We start from the raw sequence: 17,192 nt of genomic DNA, 5'->3' as shown, positions 1-17,192 counted from the left end.
GTCAGTGGTATGGAGGAAAGGGTATACTTGCAAATTCTAACAGGAAACTAAAAATGTTATGGATATCATTATAATCCATGCCAATTGCCTTTGTTTATCTTCAAGCCTAGAAGATCCCCTCTTGTCAAAAAACTGTTTACCACTAGATATATTTCAAGACTTAGAGCAGGTGTCAATTTGGCAGTCTGTTTGGGAGTAGACTGCCAGAGTTTCATATTTCCTCTTCAGTCTCCACCATTGCTGTATCTATCCTGTGATATCATCATCTACTTTAATCCTTGGGAAACACATAGCCAATTTCAGGCTGTGACATCTTGGTGCTTCCCATGGGTTTAATGGAATTACATTGTGGAATTACAGTGGTGCTGCTATGTGGAAATTACAATGGTGCTGCTATGTGGAAATCGTGAAGCATTTTTGAGTATGTTATAGGATACAGGGGAGAGAAGTGTTTTATATATAGAACATGCAATTCAAGAAGGGGAGGTCTTGTTGGATAGGAAGAATCTAGGCATCTTTAGGAAAGATTCAGCTTTTAGGTCTGCAAGAGAGATGGAAGCGCCTTGTTTGTTAACCCTTTGCCAGATTTTTGTTCCTTCCCTGCAGGTGAAGATGAGATAAATTTACACCCTTAGGCCAGCTGCAACCCTGGATCTCCACTCCCAGCCCACAGCTCCATTGCTCCTTGACCATCCCCTCTGCTTCTGTCATATGGTAATGGAGAGGGTTAGAGGCCTAGATAACTGGGTTCTTGACAAATGAGTCTTTGTTTTAAATATGATCTGGGTCCTGAGTATAGCATATGGCCCTTCTGTCCTGCAAGGTATAGATCCAAACCATTTCTTTGACCCTCACATTCCCAACTGCATCCCTGCTTCCCTTATTCTCAGACAATAACCCTTACCTGCATCTCCACTGAGATCAGTGTCACCTACATTTTATCCATTTGTTGCCTTCTTACCTGTAAAACAGCTCATGTCACACCCTATTTTCCAAAATAGAATGTATTCTTTTGTTCATTCCTGCTTCCCTTTCATCCTTAGAGTAAGAAATGGTAAGGTACCTTTTTAAGTCAGGGTAAATGTTCTTCCTGGGCTCTTGGTGTCATGCCTCTCGGTCATTTGTACGCTTTTGCACTTCGGTTTCTCTCTTTCTACAAGATTCTTTCCTCTTCCACAAATATGTATAGGTCTCTCTTTTTTTATAACAAACAAAATGTACACAAAACCTTTCATTGGTCCTGCTGTTAATTTAAACAATATCCCATTAAATCACCAGGCCAGCCCTTATCATCCATCCGTTCAACCTTTTAGCCATCTATTTATTCAGTCTTCAAACCATTCATCCTTCCATCCATCCATCCATACATCCAACATTAACTGAGTGACCTTATTTTACACATTAGGTAACTGAGCCCCAGAGAATCAAGAGTACCAACCAAGACATACAACTCAGCTATTATGAAATATTTTAGGGCCTTTACCTTTCAGCTAGATGGTAGGGTCATTGTTGACTTCCTGAATGACAAACCTAATTGATGCTTTTTAGTTCTCATCTTACTTGATCTGTATAATTCTTGGGGTAAAGAGATTACACTTTTTTTTTTTTTTTTTTTTTTTCCGGTACGCGGGCCTCTCACTGTTGTGGCCTCTCCCGTTGCAGAGCACAGGCTCCGGACGCGCAGGCTCAGTGGCCATGGCTCACGGGCCCCGCCGCTCCGCGGCATGTGGGATCTTCCCGGACCGGGGCACGAACCCGTGTCCCCTGCATTGGTAGGCGGACTCTCAACCACTGCGCCACCAGGGAAGCCCGAGATTACACTTTTAAAGACTATGAAATGTGTAAATTTATGTTTTAATTTTATGGATGTCAGATTAAAAACTGTTTTGTTCCACTGTGGCAACTCCATTAAGCTACTAGCATGTCTAAGGGCTAGTTTTAAAATCTAAATTTGTTTATGAGAGCTTTGCAGGTTATGCACTAGGGAGAATAATTCAAAGTGACACCAAATATGTGCGTGTTAAATAACACCATCTGCCCATTTGGATCTGTGCAGCTCTTTAAAAATACTGTGAGGTTCTGTCCCAAATCCTGTCATGTTTCAGGATATGGGACAGATTATTATGCTAAGACCCCAGATTAGAAGATTTGGTTTGAAGTTTAAGAAGGCTTCAGGTCCTTTCCTACTTCTTTTTAGTAGTTGTTTATTTAATTCATATTAGAGTATCAGCCCCAGGGCATTGTGGACACCAGTATAAAGGACTGTGTTAGGAAAGAAGCCATCTACTGCTCTGGTAGGACAGGCTTGAGAAGACCCTCCTTTGCCTCCCAAGCAGCTGCATGAATAACCCAATCTTTACTGAGTTCTGTTATTTTTGCATTAGAAATACTGGGTGGAAGGTCTGTCTCCTGTTATAATGCAAATACCCCATTAATATGAATCATTTATACCTTAGGATATATTATCCAGTCCCATTTGATAGGCTACTTCTGGATTAGTTTTGATAGCTAAGAAAGCAAAAAGAGACAGTGGAGTTGGAGGGCATTTGAAAGTGAAGATTTTAAAAGGGAAGCGATAGGCTACATTTGTCTGTTTAAATGAACAAGAGAGTTATAAAAAGATGTCTTGTTTTAGGGCCCTAGTAAGATTAGTGGCTCAAGAGCTGGGGCTTCAGGCTAAATAGCTACTTAATTAGGTATGTGACTCTGGTCAGGTCACCACACCTTGACATGTAGCCCTCATTCCTCATCTCTAAATGAAACTGTTCATGGTCCTTTAGGGTCCCTTTTAGTGCTGACATTCTCTGATTCTGCTAGAGAAACTGAGAAATCTGAAAGAGTCCCAGAGGGGTTTTTTTTTGGGGAGGGTGAATGGGAGCAACTTGTGAGAGGCATTGTGGGTCTGTGGCATGCACTGTTAGTAGCAGGGCCTATATCTGTGTTCTGTGGACCTGGAGCACAGCCCATGCCTGGAATGGAGCATTTAGTGCTGTGTAAATGAATGAATGAAGGCCTGGCAGATGCCTTAACAGCATAAAATAGAAAGCAGAGTAAAGACTTGGGGCAAAGAAAACTCTACCCCACAAATGATTGAGAGCCATTGCCAGTTCTGTGACCATTGTTCTGGGTCCTTTGGAGCCTTCCATCTCTTCTAATAAAGGCAAAGCCATGAATCCTTTTTGGGTGGTCAGGACCAAATGGAGAGCAGTCTCCTTTTTCACAATGATTACCACGGCTCTCAGCCAACCATTTAGTAACAAGATGCTGTACTATCCTGAATTGTAGACGGGCAAGAAGAGGGGTGCACCACAGCAGTATGTAAGGTGTGCTGACTATGTACAGCATCGATGTAATAAATGATAGCTTTGCTATTGCTTTTGGGAACCAACTATGCAGAAGGCACTGAACTAGGTCTTTTACATGGGGTTTGAATCTAGGTGTTTTACATGAGTGTGAAATTGAGGACCCTCAAGGGTAAATAACAAATATGATTTCCGCTTTACAGTTGAAATAACTGATGTTAAAATAGATTAAATAACTCACTTGAGGTTACAGATTCCCTTCTAGATCCATGGGTTAGTAAATTTGCCATTCTTGAACTTCCTGCTTTCTTCAAGCAAGATCTTTTATTCCTAGCAATCCAGACGTTACAGACTGGTCCTATCCGTTCTTAGCTTTCATATTGTATTCTCCCTGTCTTCTCAGTCAAATTATTTAAATGTTTTAACATGTGAAAATTCATATAATCAAAAGGAATAACTCTTTGGAATTAAATCAAGTTTTCCTGTTATAGGATTGCAAACATTTGATTTGATTAAGAGTTCCTTCTGGTCATTTGTAGATGTTCTTTCTGTCCTTTTAAAGAAATTTTTGGTAGAGCAAAATATCTATTTTTAAATGATAGCCCAAAATCCATTCCACAGAAGATAACAAAATCTTGTTTTTATGAAATAAGTAAGGATAAAGGTAATTAAGTCTATGTTATTTCCACATTCTATATTATGTTACAAAAATATAGTATAGTTATCCTAGGAGACTCTGGGATATAATTGATTCTTAAATTTCTTCTGTGAAGTGATTTGTGATTGCTTAAGGAACGAATCGCAAATCAGCGAAGCCAAGGAAAGGATGTGGGGAGAGCAGCTTCAAACAGTGGTGGGAAAGTGTTCAGAGGGGGTTTGGAGGTAGGGGCAGGTAAAACGATTGGGGGAGGTGGCTGGCTTTCCCCATGCTCAGGAGCCCTGATTTCAGTCTAGTCATGTGAGCATCCGTGCTTCTTTCCTTTTATTAATGAAAGTTATTTCTTTTTTCCCTTGCAAACAGCACATAACAACTGGTAAGCTTGTGAGCTAGGAAACATTAATGGTGTAAAACAGATGCTAGCATTTACAAAGCACACTCAGCAGGTGGGACGCTACTGAATCTCTCAGCAGTTGGGTGCCCTCGATACATGAAATAGGATGACTTTAATTCTTTCTGTAAAGCTAGGTTTCTCTAGGGAGATGCTTTTTTTAAAATAGAATTTTGCTGTCAAAAAAATATATGCAGGGCTTCCCTGGTGGCGCAGTGGTTGAGAGTCTGCCTGCCGATGCAGGGGACACGGGTTTGTGCCCCGGTCCCGGAAGATCCCACATGCTGTGGGGCGGCTGGGCCCGTGAGCCATGGCCGCTGAGCCTGTGTGTCCGGAGCCTGTGCTCCACAATGAGAGAGGCCACAACAGTGAGAGGCCCGCGTAACGCAAAAAAACAAAACAAAACAAAACAAAACAAAAAAAAACAGGTATGCAGTTATGACTTTATCAGAATATAAAATGCCAAGAATTGGAATACTTCATAAGCCATACTTCTCAAACTGGCTTGCTGTTATTCATTTCTGGAATTGTTTTTTAGCTATGGTGATTTTATTATCAGAATATTATGTAAATTTGGAGGAAAATAATGAGCAGCTCTTAACAATGTTCTTTCACCAGGATTGTAGCTATAAATTTTCCTTAAAAGCCAAAATTAAGTGGACAAAACAGCATTGAGAAGTTAAAATGTAATTAGTATTTACTTTAATCAAACTTCTTAATTTTTAGAATTAAACAATTTTTTTGGAATAAAAATGTTTAAACCAGTGTTTAAGGTGGGTATAATTAGTAAATGCAACACAATTGTGGGCATGTACAAAATCATAGCTGGTAACAAGGACCCTAATCACACTTATTATCTTTCTGTTCTAGATATTTGAATGGTGGTATTTTCGCAAGTATGGAACATCATTCATTGAACAAGTCTCAGTAAGCCACTTGCGCCCCCTTCTGGGAGGGGTTGACAACAACTCCTCCAACAATTCTAACTCCAGTAATGGGGACTCAGATTCCAACAGGCAAAGCGTCTCAGGTATGGAAAGTCCTTCAGTCTGCAACATTATTTACTTACTCTTACTAAATTATTATGACTATAAGATAATAAGAATGTTGTTATTTAAAGATTAGACTTCAAAGAAAAGTACGATTTATTTTCCCAAGAATTTGACAACTTCTACAAGAGAAGTAGAGTATAAGCATCCCAGGGAAAGGAAATGTTTATCTTGTTTAATTTTACTTTTACTTCCATTTGATTTACCTAATGATAATTTAGGTCAGTGGTTCCCACCTGAGTTTCCACCTCCTTGTCCTTAGTGTCTCAAACCCCATTAAATGTATCCATTCTCTTCCATGCTAATTGTAGAACCTTACATCTAACTAGATCTGATAACATCACTCCTCTGCTTAAAGGTCTTTGTTGGTTCCCATTCCAGTAAAGATAAAGCCCAGACTCCAGATTACTTAGCACAGCGTAAACTGCTTCTATCTTGCCAACCTTGGTTTCTGTCACAATCTCATTCCCCTCCTTTTCATTTCTTGAACGTGCCCTGTTTTCTCATGACCCTCTGCCCAGAAGTCTGTCTTCCCTCCTCCGTGCTTGCACATCTTTCACAACCCAACTTAAATGTGACCTCCTGGAAAGCCCTCTCTGATAGGCTGTACAATATTTCTCCACCTCTGTTGACTCATATATTTTTACCTTTAGCAACATTTATTAAATTGTACCGAAATTTTTAAGCTTACTGCTTTACTGTAATATATCTAGCATTTTGCATAGTGTCTACTATATCACTGAAACTCAGTGAATGAATGAATGAGGACATACATGGCCTGTAATTTCTCTACTCATGAAAGAAGAGGGATGAATGTAATTTCCTAGCTTGGTCTCTTCATCATTTCAGTAAACATTTCCTAACTCTCTAATATGAACCTGGCCTTCTACAGGTTCTTATGAATATTATGATTTAAAAAAATGTCAAAGTCCTTGTCCCCATCGAACTCTTGTGTCTACTGAAGGGAGACAGTGTTAAGTGCTCTGATTATATGAGGGAAACATGCAGTACTTTGGAGTACAAAGGAGGGCTTCCTGATCCAAACTGGGAGAAGTTTGCTTCTTGAAGGAGAGGGTACCACTTCTGAGACTTGAAGGATGAAGAGGGAGAGATTAAAGAACTAAGTTAGATCTTTTTTCTTTCCTCCCTAGAATAACTTAGTTCATATTTCATAACTGTCTAGCCAGGTGATAGGCATCAAGGAGCATTGTATATATATTTTATTCCTGATGTTGATTCAATGCTCTTTTAATATAATAGAACCTTTGCCAGCCAGCCATGAGTGGTAATGGGCACCTCTGAGAACACATTTATTTCATTCTAAAGGGTACACGTGTGAGAGATGGCACCACTTAGGTAACAAAATTGTCTGGGACTTTATAAACTCATCTATTTTGTGAAAGAAACAGAAAGAGATCTGAGCAAAGTGAAATATTACTTCAACCAGGTACTCTAACACACGCGGCATATTATTCTAATGAGGAATCTTGATCATTCAGTCATTGTCACTATGGATAACTGCCTCACTTTGCATCTGTTGGAAGACCCTACAGATTAAATGTGCTCTTGTCTGATCTGATTTACTATAGTCTTTGTATGTCACAGAACATTGTAGAAAATTAACAGATTGAAAACAGAAAGCAACCTCATTTAAGGACATTTTTCATTGTGAGTACATTTTTATTTTCATTAAAATTCTCTCTCTGCCCAATTTAACATCATTCCTTAATGCGACGAAGAGTTCATACTCTCCTTATTGTTGCTCTTACTTTGCTGACTCTCTGTGGATGCCTTGAATAAGCCTTATGCATTATATAAATCTTGATGCTATTCTTAGTGCCTGTACAGCAGTTTTTAAAGGGAGAATCTCAGTCCTTTATAAAAATACATTCGACAATGATGATCATGGAACTTCCCAATTTTATTTGTACTGAGTTTTTACCCTGCCAAGACTAAGCTTTTGAATATTATTATTAATTCAATTTCACTAGTATTTGCTGAATGTCTACTACTATGCATGCAATATTTCTATTCATTTCCTGTAACAGATACAGCATTTATGATCTGATCTCATAACAGTGTTCAAATAATTAGATTTAGGAAAATGGAAATTATCTTGTCCAAGTATATTTAGGGCTCAATCTGCCTACTTCTCCTTGACATCTGGGTTTCTAATATTTGGCTAACTCAGCTCAACAAACATGTATGTTGGTATGGAAGTGCCAGGTACCATGGGACTAATACCATTTACCACTTGTCTTTTCTTGTGGTGATTTTTATTTTTGAATAAGAAAAATACTATAAAAGTACATTGTCTCTGTTTATCTCTACCCTTAATCACTTTCTATTTCATAGTCTAGTTTCAGCTAAGTATAAAGGAAAAAGAAGGTCCAAAGCTGAGGGTAATCAATACATTTTCTTAAAATAGAGGAATTTGTTTTAAAATTTATATTACCTTAATAATGATAAAATGGGGGCTTCCCTGGTGGCGCAGTGGTTGAGAGTCCACCTGCTGATGCAGGGGACACGGGTTCATGCCCCGGTCCGGGAAGATCCCACATGCCGCGGGGCAGCTGGACCCGTGAGCCATGGCCGCTGGGCCTGCGCGTCCGGAGCCTGTGCTCCACAATGGGAGAGGCCACAACAGTGAGAGGCCCGCGTACCACAAAAAAAAAAAAAAAAAAAAAGATAAAATGACTATTGCCTTAATAAAAGAAGCATCATAAGACAGCTCTTTGCTGAATCTTACGTGAAATAAAACATGGCTAACCAAGTCCCATGGACATTTGCAAAGGCAGTTAAATGGCATTTCTTATTTGAAAAAAATCATTGAAAAAGGTAAAAACAAACAGAAAATACTAGTTATAAACATTGGACTATTTGAAAACTCATAGTGTAGCTCTTTCTTTAAAGAATCATTTGTTTGATTAAAAGCTGAAAGACCTGGCCTACCTAAGAATAATTTGGGGTGGAGAAATGGGAAGGGAGAAGGTTGTAATTGTTACAGGAGACTATTCATATATTGTTTAACATTTGGATTTGTGCAAATTGGCCTGAGTGCAGACCCTCTCAAAACTTGCATTGATCTTTATCTGTGGGCCAGAAGAGAAATGTAGTTAATTATACAGCTTCTTTTTTTTGAAAAATATTTATTTATTTACTGGCTGTGTCAGGTCTTATGCGGCACGTGGGATTTTTTGTTGCAGCACACGGGCTCCTCTCTAGTTGTGTCGCGCGGGCTCAAGAGCTCTTGGCCTCCGTAGCTGTGGTGTGCAGGCTCTGTAGTTGTGGTGCACGGGCTCTCTAGTTGTGGCACGCAGCCTTAGTTGTCCCGCAGCATGTGGGATCTTAGTTCCCTGACCAGGGATGGAACCAGTATCCCCTGCATTGCAAGACGGATTCTCAGCCACTGTAACACCAGGGAAGTCCCACAGCTTCTTAATCTAGCCAAATTTCAGATTGTCTGGTTTAAGTTAACATTTATGAACATTTCACTTATCTCGATTTATTTGTGAGCTGAACTGCTCTTTTTCTCACAAATATACAGTTTCTGATAAACCCTGCTGATATATTTTCCATGTCACCATGTTTCTTGCTGCCATTTCTTAATTCAACTTAACTTATGAACTGATGATGCACAGGGATTTAAAATGTGTCCAACTTCTCCCTGTCTTAAGGGAAGGGATTCTCAGGGTCCATTAACATTCTGATTTTGGGTTCATGGGAACATCTGTTTGATAATTTTCCCTGTTCTCAAATAAGATGTCATAAAGACAAAGGTTTGCAGTGTTCACCTTCTTCAAGATATTTAGAAAAGTGTAGGGTGTTCCATCACATTAGAAGTATCCTTGTCAAAGTCAAGTTTAAATTCTCTGAGACACTTTAATAGCATCTTGCATAGAACTGGATCTTTAGACAAACTCTGGTTATAGTCACTTGGCTTCCTGTTGCAAATCATCTCATTTTAATCTCTATATAAGATAAGTATATATCATATACATTTTTAAACATCTTTATAGGAATATAATTGCTTTACAATGTTGTGTTAGTTGCTGCTGTATAACAAAGTGAAACAGCTATATGTATACATATATCCCCATATATCCTCCCTCTTGCGTCTCCCTCCCAGCCTGCCTATCCCACCCCTCTAGGTGGTCACAGAGCACCTACCGGATCTCCCTGTGCTATGTGGCTGGTTCCCACTAGCTAGCTATTTCACATTTGGTAGTGTATATATGTCCATGCCACTCTCTCACTTTGTCCCAGCTTACCCTTCCCACTCCCCATGTCCTCAAGTCCATTCTCTACGTTTGTGTCTTTATTCCTGTCCTGCCACTAGGTTCTTCAGAACCTTTTTTTTTTTTTTTTTAGATTCCATATATATATGTGTCAGCATATGGTATTTGTTTTTCTCTTTCTGACTTACTTCACTCTGTATGACAGACTCTAGGTCCATCCACCTCAATACAAATAACTCAATTTCGTTTCTCTTTATGGCTGAGTAATATTCCATTGTATATATGGGCCACATCTTCTTTATCCATTCATCTGTTGATGCACACTTAGGTTGCTTCCATGTCCTGGCTATTGTAAATAGAGCTGCAGTGAACATTGTGGTACATGACTCTTTTTGAATTATGGTTTCCTCAGGGTACATGCCCAATAGTGTGATTGCTGGGTTGTATGGTAGTTCTATTTTTAGATTTTTAAAGAACCTCCATACTGTTCTCCATAGTGACTGTATCAATTTACATTCCCACCAACAGTGCAAGAGTGTTCCCTTTTCTCCACACCCTCTCCAGCATTTATTGTTTGTAGGTTTTTTGATGATGGGCATTCTGACTGGTGTGAGCTGATACCTCACTTTAATTTTGATTTGCATTTCTCTAATGATTAGTGATGTTGAGCATCCTTTCATGTGTCTGTTGGCAATCTGTATATCTTCTTTGGAGAAATGTCTATTTAGGTCTTCTGCCCACTTTTGGATTGGGTAGTTTGTTTTTTTGATATTGAGCTGCATGAGCTGCTTGTATATTTTGGAGATTAAACCTTTGTCAGTTGCTTCATTTGCAAATATTTTCTCCCATTATGGGGGTTGTCTTTTTGTCTTGTTTATGACTTCCTTTACTGTGCAAAAGCTTTTAAGTTTCATTAGGTCCCATTTGTTTATTTTTGTTTTTATTTACATTTCTCTAGGAGGTGGATCAAAAAGGATCTTGCTGTGATTTACATCATAGAGTGTTCTGCCTATGTTTTCCTCTAAGAGGTTTATAGTGTCTGGCCTTACATTTAGGTCTTTAATCTATTTAGAGTTTATTTTTGTGTATGGTATTAGGGAGTGTTCTAATTTCATTCTCTTACATGTAGATATCCAGTTTTCCCAGCACCACTTAATTGAAGGGTCGTCTTTTCTCCATTGTATATTCTTGCCTCCTTTATCAAAAATAAGGTGACCATATGTGCGTGGGTTTATCTCTGGGCTTTCCATCCTATTCCATTGATCTATATTTCTATTTCTGTGCCAGTACCATACCATCTTGATTAAGGTAGCTTTGTAGTATAGTTTGAAGTCAGGGAGCCTGATTCCTCCAGCTCCGTTTTTCTTTCTCAAGATTGCTTTGGCTCTTCGGGGTCTTTTGTGTTTCCATAAAAATTGTGAAATTTTTTGTTCTAATTCTGTGAAAAATGCCATTGGTAGTTTGATAGGGATTGCATTGAATCTGTAGATTGCTTTGGGTAGTAGAGTCATTTGTTGATTCTTCCAATCCAAGAACATGGTATATCTCTCCATCTGTTTGTATCATCTTTAATTTTTTCCATCAGAGTCTTATAGTTTTCTGCATATAGGTCTTTTGTCTCCTTAGGTAGGTGTATTCCTAGGTATTTTACTTTTTGTTGCAGTGGTAAATGGGAGTGTTTCCTTAATTTCTCTTTCAGATTTTTCATTATTAGTGTATAGGAATGCAAGAGATTTCAGAAGTGCATTAATTTTGTATCCTGCAACTTTACCAGATTTACTGATTAGCTCTAGTAGTTTTCTGGTGGCATCTTTAGGATTCTCTATGTATAGTATCATATCATCTGCAAACAGTGACAGTTTTACTTCTTCTTTTCTGATTTGGATTCCTTTTATTTCTTTTTCTTTTCTGATTGCTGGGGCTAAAACTTCCAAAACTATGTTGAATAATAGTGGTGAGAGTGGGCAACCTTGTCTTGTTCCTGATCTTAGTGGAAATGCTTTCAATTTTTCACCACTGAGAATGATATGGTCTGTGGGTTTGTCATATATGGCCTTTATTATGTTTAGGTATGTTCCCTCTATGCCCACTTTCTGGAGAGTTTTTATCATAAATGGGTGTTGAATTTTGTCAAAAGCTTCCTCTGCATCTATTGAGATGATCATAGGGTTTTCTCCTTCAGTTTGTTAATATGGTGTATTACATTAATTGATTTGCATATATTGAAGAATCCCTGCATTCCTGACATAAATCCCACGTGATCATGGTGTGTGATCCTTTTAATGTGCTGTTGGATTCTGTTTGCTAGTATTTTGTTGAGGATATTTGCATCTATGTTCATCAGTGATATTGGCCTCTAGTTTTCTTTTTTTGTGATATCTTTTTCTGGTTTTGGTATCAGGGTGATGGTGGCCTCGTAGAATGAGTTTGGGAGTATTCCTCCCTCTGCTATATTTTGGAAGAGTTTCAGAAGGGTAGTCGTTAGCTCTTCTCTAAATGTTTGACAGAATTACCTGTGAAGCCATCTGGTCCTGGGCTTTTGTTTGTTGAAGAGTTTTAATCACAGTTTCAGTATCAGTGCTTGTGATTGGTCTGTTTATATTTTCTATTTCTTCCTGGTTCAGTCTCAGAAGGTTGTGCTTTTCTAAGAATTTGTCCATTTTTTCCAGGTTGTCCATTTTATTGGCATATAGTTGCTTGTAGTAATCTCTCCTGATCCTTTGTATTTCTGCAGTGTCAGTTGTTACTTCTCCTTTTTAATTTCTAATTCTATTGATTTGTGTCTTCTCCCTTTTTTTCTTGATGTGTGTGGCTAATGGTTTATGAATTTTGTTTATCTTCTCAAAGAACCAGCTTTTAGTTTTATTGATCTTTGGTGTTGTTTCCTTCATTTCTTTTTCATTTATTTCTGATCTGATCTTTATGATTTCTTTCCTTCTGCTAACTTTGGGGATTTTTTGTTCTTCTCTCTCTAATTGCTTTAAGTGTAAGGTTAGTTTGTTTATATGAGATGTTTCTTGTTTCTTGAGATAGTATTGTATTGATATAAACTTCCCTCTTAGAACTGCTTTTGCTGCATCCCATAGGTTTTGGGTTGTCTTGTTTTCATTGTCATTTGTCTCTAGGTGTTTTTTGATTTCTTCTTTGATTTCTTCAGTGATCTCTTGGTTATTTAGTAGTGTATTGTTTAGCCTCCGTGTGTTTGGATTTTTTACAGATTGTTTTCCTGTAATTGATATCTAGTCTCATAGTGTTTTGGTCAAAAAAGATACTTGATATGATTTCAATTTTCTTAAATTTACCAAGGCTTGATTTGTGACCCAAGATATGGTCTATCCTGGAGAATGTTCCATGAGCACTTGAGAAGAAAGTGTATTCTGTTGTTTTTGGATGGAATGTCCTATAAATATCAATTAAATTAAGTTTATCTTGTTTAATGTATCATTTAAAGCTTGTGTTTCCGTATCTATTTTCATTTTGGGTGATCTGTCCATTGGTGAAAGTGGGGGGTTAAAGTCACCTACTATTATTGTGTTACTGTCAATTTCCCCTTTTATGGCTATTAGCATTTGCCTTATGTATTGAGGTGCTCTTATGTTGGCTGCATAAATATTTACAATTGTTATATCTTCTTCTTGGATTGATCCCTTGATCATTATGTACTGTACTTTTATGTCTCTTGTAACAGTCTTTATTTTAAAATCTATTTTGTCTGATATGAGAATTGCTACTCCAGCTTTCTTTTGATTTCCATTTGCATGGAATTTCTTTTTCCATCCCCTCACTTTCAGTCTGTATGTGTCCCTAGGTCTCAAGTGGGCCTCTTGTAGACAGCATATATAAGTGTCTTGTTTTTGTATCCGTTCAGCCAGTCTCTGTCTTTTGGTTGGAGCATTTAATCCATTTACATTAAGATAGTTATTGATATATATGTTCCTATGACCATTTTCTTAATTGTTTTGGGTTTGTTATTGCGAGTCTTTTCCTTCTCTGTGTTTCCTGTCTAGAGAAGTTCCTTTAGCATTTGTTATAAAGCTGGTTTGGTGGTGCTGAATTTTCTTAGCTTTTGCTTGTCTGTAACAGTTTTAATTTTTCCATCGAATCTGAATGAGATCCTTGCTGGGTAGAGTAATCTTGGTTGTAGGTTTTTCCCTTTCATCACTTTAAATATGTCCTGCCACTGCTTTCTGGCTTGCAGAGTTTCTGCTGAAAGATCAGCTGTCTACCTTATGGTGGTTCCCTTGTATGTTATGTGTTGCTTTTCCCTTGCTGTTTTTAATATTTTTTCTTTGTATTTAATTTTTGATAGTTTGATTAATATGTGTCTTGGAATGTTTCTCCTTGGATTTATCCTGTATGGGACTCTGCACTTCCTGGACTTGATTGACTGTTTCCTTTCCCATGTTAGTGAAGTTTTCAACTATAATCTCTTCAAATATTTTCTCAGTTCCTTTCTTTTTCTCTTTGTCTTCTGGGACCCCTATAATTTGAATGCCGGTTCATTTAATGTTGTCCCAGAGGTTCTGAGACTGTTCTCAATTCTTTTCATTCTTTTTCCTTTAATCTGCTCTATGGTAGTTATTTCCACTATTTTATCTTCCAGGTCACTTATCCATTCTTCTGCCTCAGTTATTCTGCTATTGATTCCTTCTAGAGAATTTTTGGTTTCTTTTATTGTGTTGTTCATCATTGTTTGTTTGCTCTTTAGTTCTTCTAGGTCCTTGTTAAATGTTTCTTGTATTTTCTCCATTCTATTTCCAAGATTTTGGATCATCTTTATTATCATTACTCTGAATTCTTTTTCAGGTAGACTGCCTATTTCCTCTTTCATTTGTTTGGTCTGGTGCATTTTTTATCTTGCTCCTTCATCTGCTGTGTATTTCCCTGTCTTCTCATTTTGCTTAACTTACTGTATTTGGGGTCTCCTTTTCATAGGCTGCAGGTTTGTAGTTCCTGTTGTTTTTGGTGTCTGCCCCCTGTGGGTAAGGTTGGTTCAGTGGGTTGTATAGGCTTCCTGGTGGAGGGGACTGGTGCCTCTATTCTGGTGGATGAGGCTGGATCTTGTCTTTGTGGTGGGCAGAACCACGTCTCGTGGTGTTTTTTGTGGTGTTTGTGTACTTATGATTTTAGGCAGCTCTCAGCTGATGGATTGGGTTGTGTTCCTGTCTTGCTAGTTGATTGGCATAGCATGTCCAGCACTGTAGCTTGCTGGTCGTTGAGTGGAGCTGGGTCTTAGCGTTGAGATGGAGATCTCTGGGAGAGCTTTTGCCATTTGATATTACATGGGGCTGGGAGGTCTCTGGTGGACCAATGTCCTGAACTCGGCTCTCCCACCTCAGAGGCTCAGGCCTGACACCAGCCGGAGTGCCAGGACCCTGTCAGCCACATGGCAGCTGTGTGACTGCAGGTGAAAGTTTCCACCTCTGTGCCTCAGTCTTCTCCTCTCAGCACTCTTTACTGGCTTTTCCTGAAGTCCTCTTCTTCCTTTGATCATCTTTCTTATCTTCAGTTCCACCGTAGATGACAAACATCTCTCTATCTTTGATGTCAATCGATGGATGTGGTGATGTCTGGCTTGCCAGGGCCGGGCCCAAGCTGTGCCAGATGACGGATGGACATTCATGGCGAACTGCGCTGCCCTTCTCGTTCTTCCCAGGGCCCCTCGCCTCTCCTCCCCGCCTGTCGGTGGTGTTGGAAGGCAGGGGTGCTGTGTCCAGTCCGAACCATGGTCTCCCAACCCCAGTATCAGGGCCTCGGTGGGCTGGCGTCCTCTGACACTCTTGCTTTGCCTCCTCAGTTTATCTCGTGAGCTCATATACATTTTTATGTAAAACTTTTAATAAGAACTTCTCCTGGGATTCTAAATTAAGGTTCATTACATTACTAGAGGCAGTTCAAGCACTAATTAAATACAGGTAATAAATAAAGAAAAGCAGTGGAGATTGAAGAAACTCAGGTAGGTTGTAAAGATATGTCCTAAGACCAGGCCTTTCAGAGCTTGCATGTCAAATATATCTGTCAGCAAATTTCATTGCTGCATGTCCAGGACCTTTAGAGTTGCTCTCTAATAGTCTCAATCAGGGGAAACTCAGTTTATACTTGCCAAAATCTATTTATGTGTTGAAAATGATTCTCTTAGCCAATGCTTATTACATCTTTTAAAATTTTTTGCCACTAAAATTTGTGTTTTAGCATAGATTAGCTCTCCAGTTGAATGGTGAAAATGCCTCAGAAACACTTTTGTCCCCTGGTGAACATTTATTTAATAAACTTATTTCACAGTTTTCACATTATTTGGTAGAGTTGATTGACTTAGGTCAGAAATGACCAATGAGAAATGTATGAGAGACACAGAGATTTAGCCATTTTAGCAATATTCTTGAAGAAATTTGTACACTATATTGAATAAAGTAGATCAATAAAAATGGTCTTAAAACTCATAATTATTTACACCTTTTCTCATTCCAGAAGGGAATTTGAGAGAGTAATATATTTGTTGAATTGAAAGCTACCTACATATTACTTTGTGCCTTTACTTCTAGTAATCTTTTCAAACTAATTATTTCAAAAAGTTATGAAAACAGCTAAAGCTTAGTTATTTAAGAAAATGGGGACTTCCCTGGCTGTCCAGCAGTTAAGACTTAGCCTTCTAATACAGGGGGTGCAGGTTCAATCCCTGGTTGGGGAGCTAAGAACCCACATGCCTCGAGGCCAAAAAACCGAAATATAAAACAGAAGTAATACTGTAACAAATTCAATAAAGACTTAAAAAAAGAAAATGGATATTTTGTTACTCTTAATGATTGCTTAAGATCAACCTGTATGATGTAGAGAATTGGGTATTCATTTCTGAGATAGCAAAGCTAATAAATATATGCAGAATCACATGTCAGAAATTGACTGGCTTGGGGTTAATCTTGATTGTCATAATATATCCGAGAAAACATTGGGGCCCTTCTCTGTTGTACTTTGGAACTAAAATGTTTAAAAGTATTATTTCAAAGTGCCTCACATTTCCCTAGAGGAGTTTTCAAAACTGTTCCTCTAGTAGAAGATTTAATTGATGAAGTCACAGGATTTTAAAAATATGATGTTGCAGGGTAACAGGTCTGTTGTATATTGTAGGTAATTGTTAGGCAATCTGGATACTAGACTTTAATCTCATTTACTTTTACCTTGGGGAAATTATGTAGCTTTTCTATGCTTTACTCTTTACTTCTATAAAAAGGGCCTACTCTGTGACCCTCACTAACTTATGTTAGGAATTTAGATGACTAGAGCTTTAAGCCTTTTTATAGAAAGGCTCAATGAAAATCGAGCTCATAGCTATGACACAAGTTGCTGTTGCTGCTATTTGTAATAGTATTACTGTCATTACTACATTTCAGATCCTGGGAAGAGGTGGTAACTTTTTGATATAATATATCTTCCTAGGCTATAAATTGGTTATTTATCTATTTGAAGGTCCTAGGAGTGGGGATTCTCTCTATGTATATATTTTTAATTTTAGGGAAAAAAGGTTTTCAGAGTTAAATAGGTTGGATGTAGAAAAAT

General features: G+C 38.3%; 1 protein-coding gene across 12 annotated transcripts in view; it reads left to right on the top strand.

Annotated features, from left to right (window-relative positions):
* The window catches only part of ST7 (suppression of tumorigenicity 7), a 259,056-nt gene that overhangs the window by 141,608 nt on the left and 100,256 nt on the right, over positions 1-17,192 (top strand). For all 12 annotated transcript variants that reach the window (XR_010842130.1, XR_010842131.1, XM_067042292.1 and 9 more), the window contains exon 3: positions 5,222-5,381. Coding sequence is in view for 10 of the 12 variants with exons in the window: in XM_067042292.1 (XP_066898393.1) it covers positions 5,222-5,381 (160 nt within the window). In the remaining 2 variants the exon portion in view is untranslated. The remainder of the gene's footprint in view (positions 1-5,221; positions 5,382-17,192) is intronic.

Source organism: Kogia breviceps, chromosome 9 (assembly GCF_026419965.1).
Source record: "Kogia breviceps isolate mKogBre1 chromosome 9, mKogBre1 haplotype 1, whole genome shotgun sequence".
Classification (NCBI taxonomy): domain Eukaryota; kingdom Metazoa; phylum Chordata; class Mammalia; order Artiodactyla; family Physeteridae; genus Kogia; species Kogia breviceps.
Note: the sequence above shows the minus strand (reverse complement) of the source record. Positions and strands in the feature narration are given on the sequence as shown.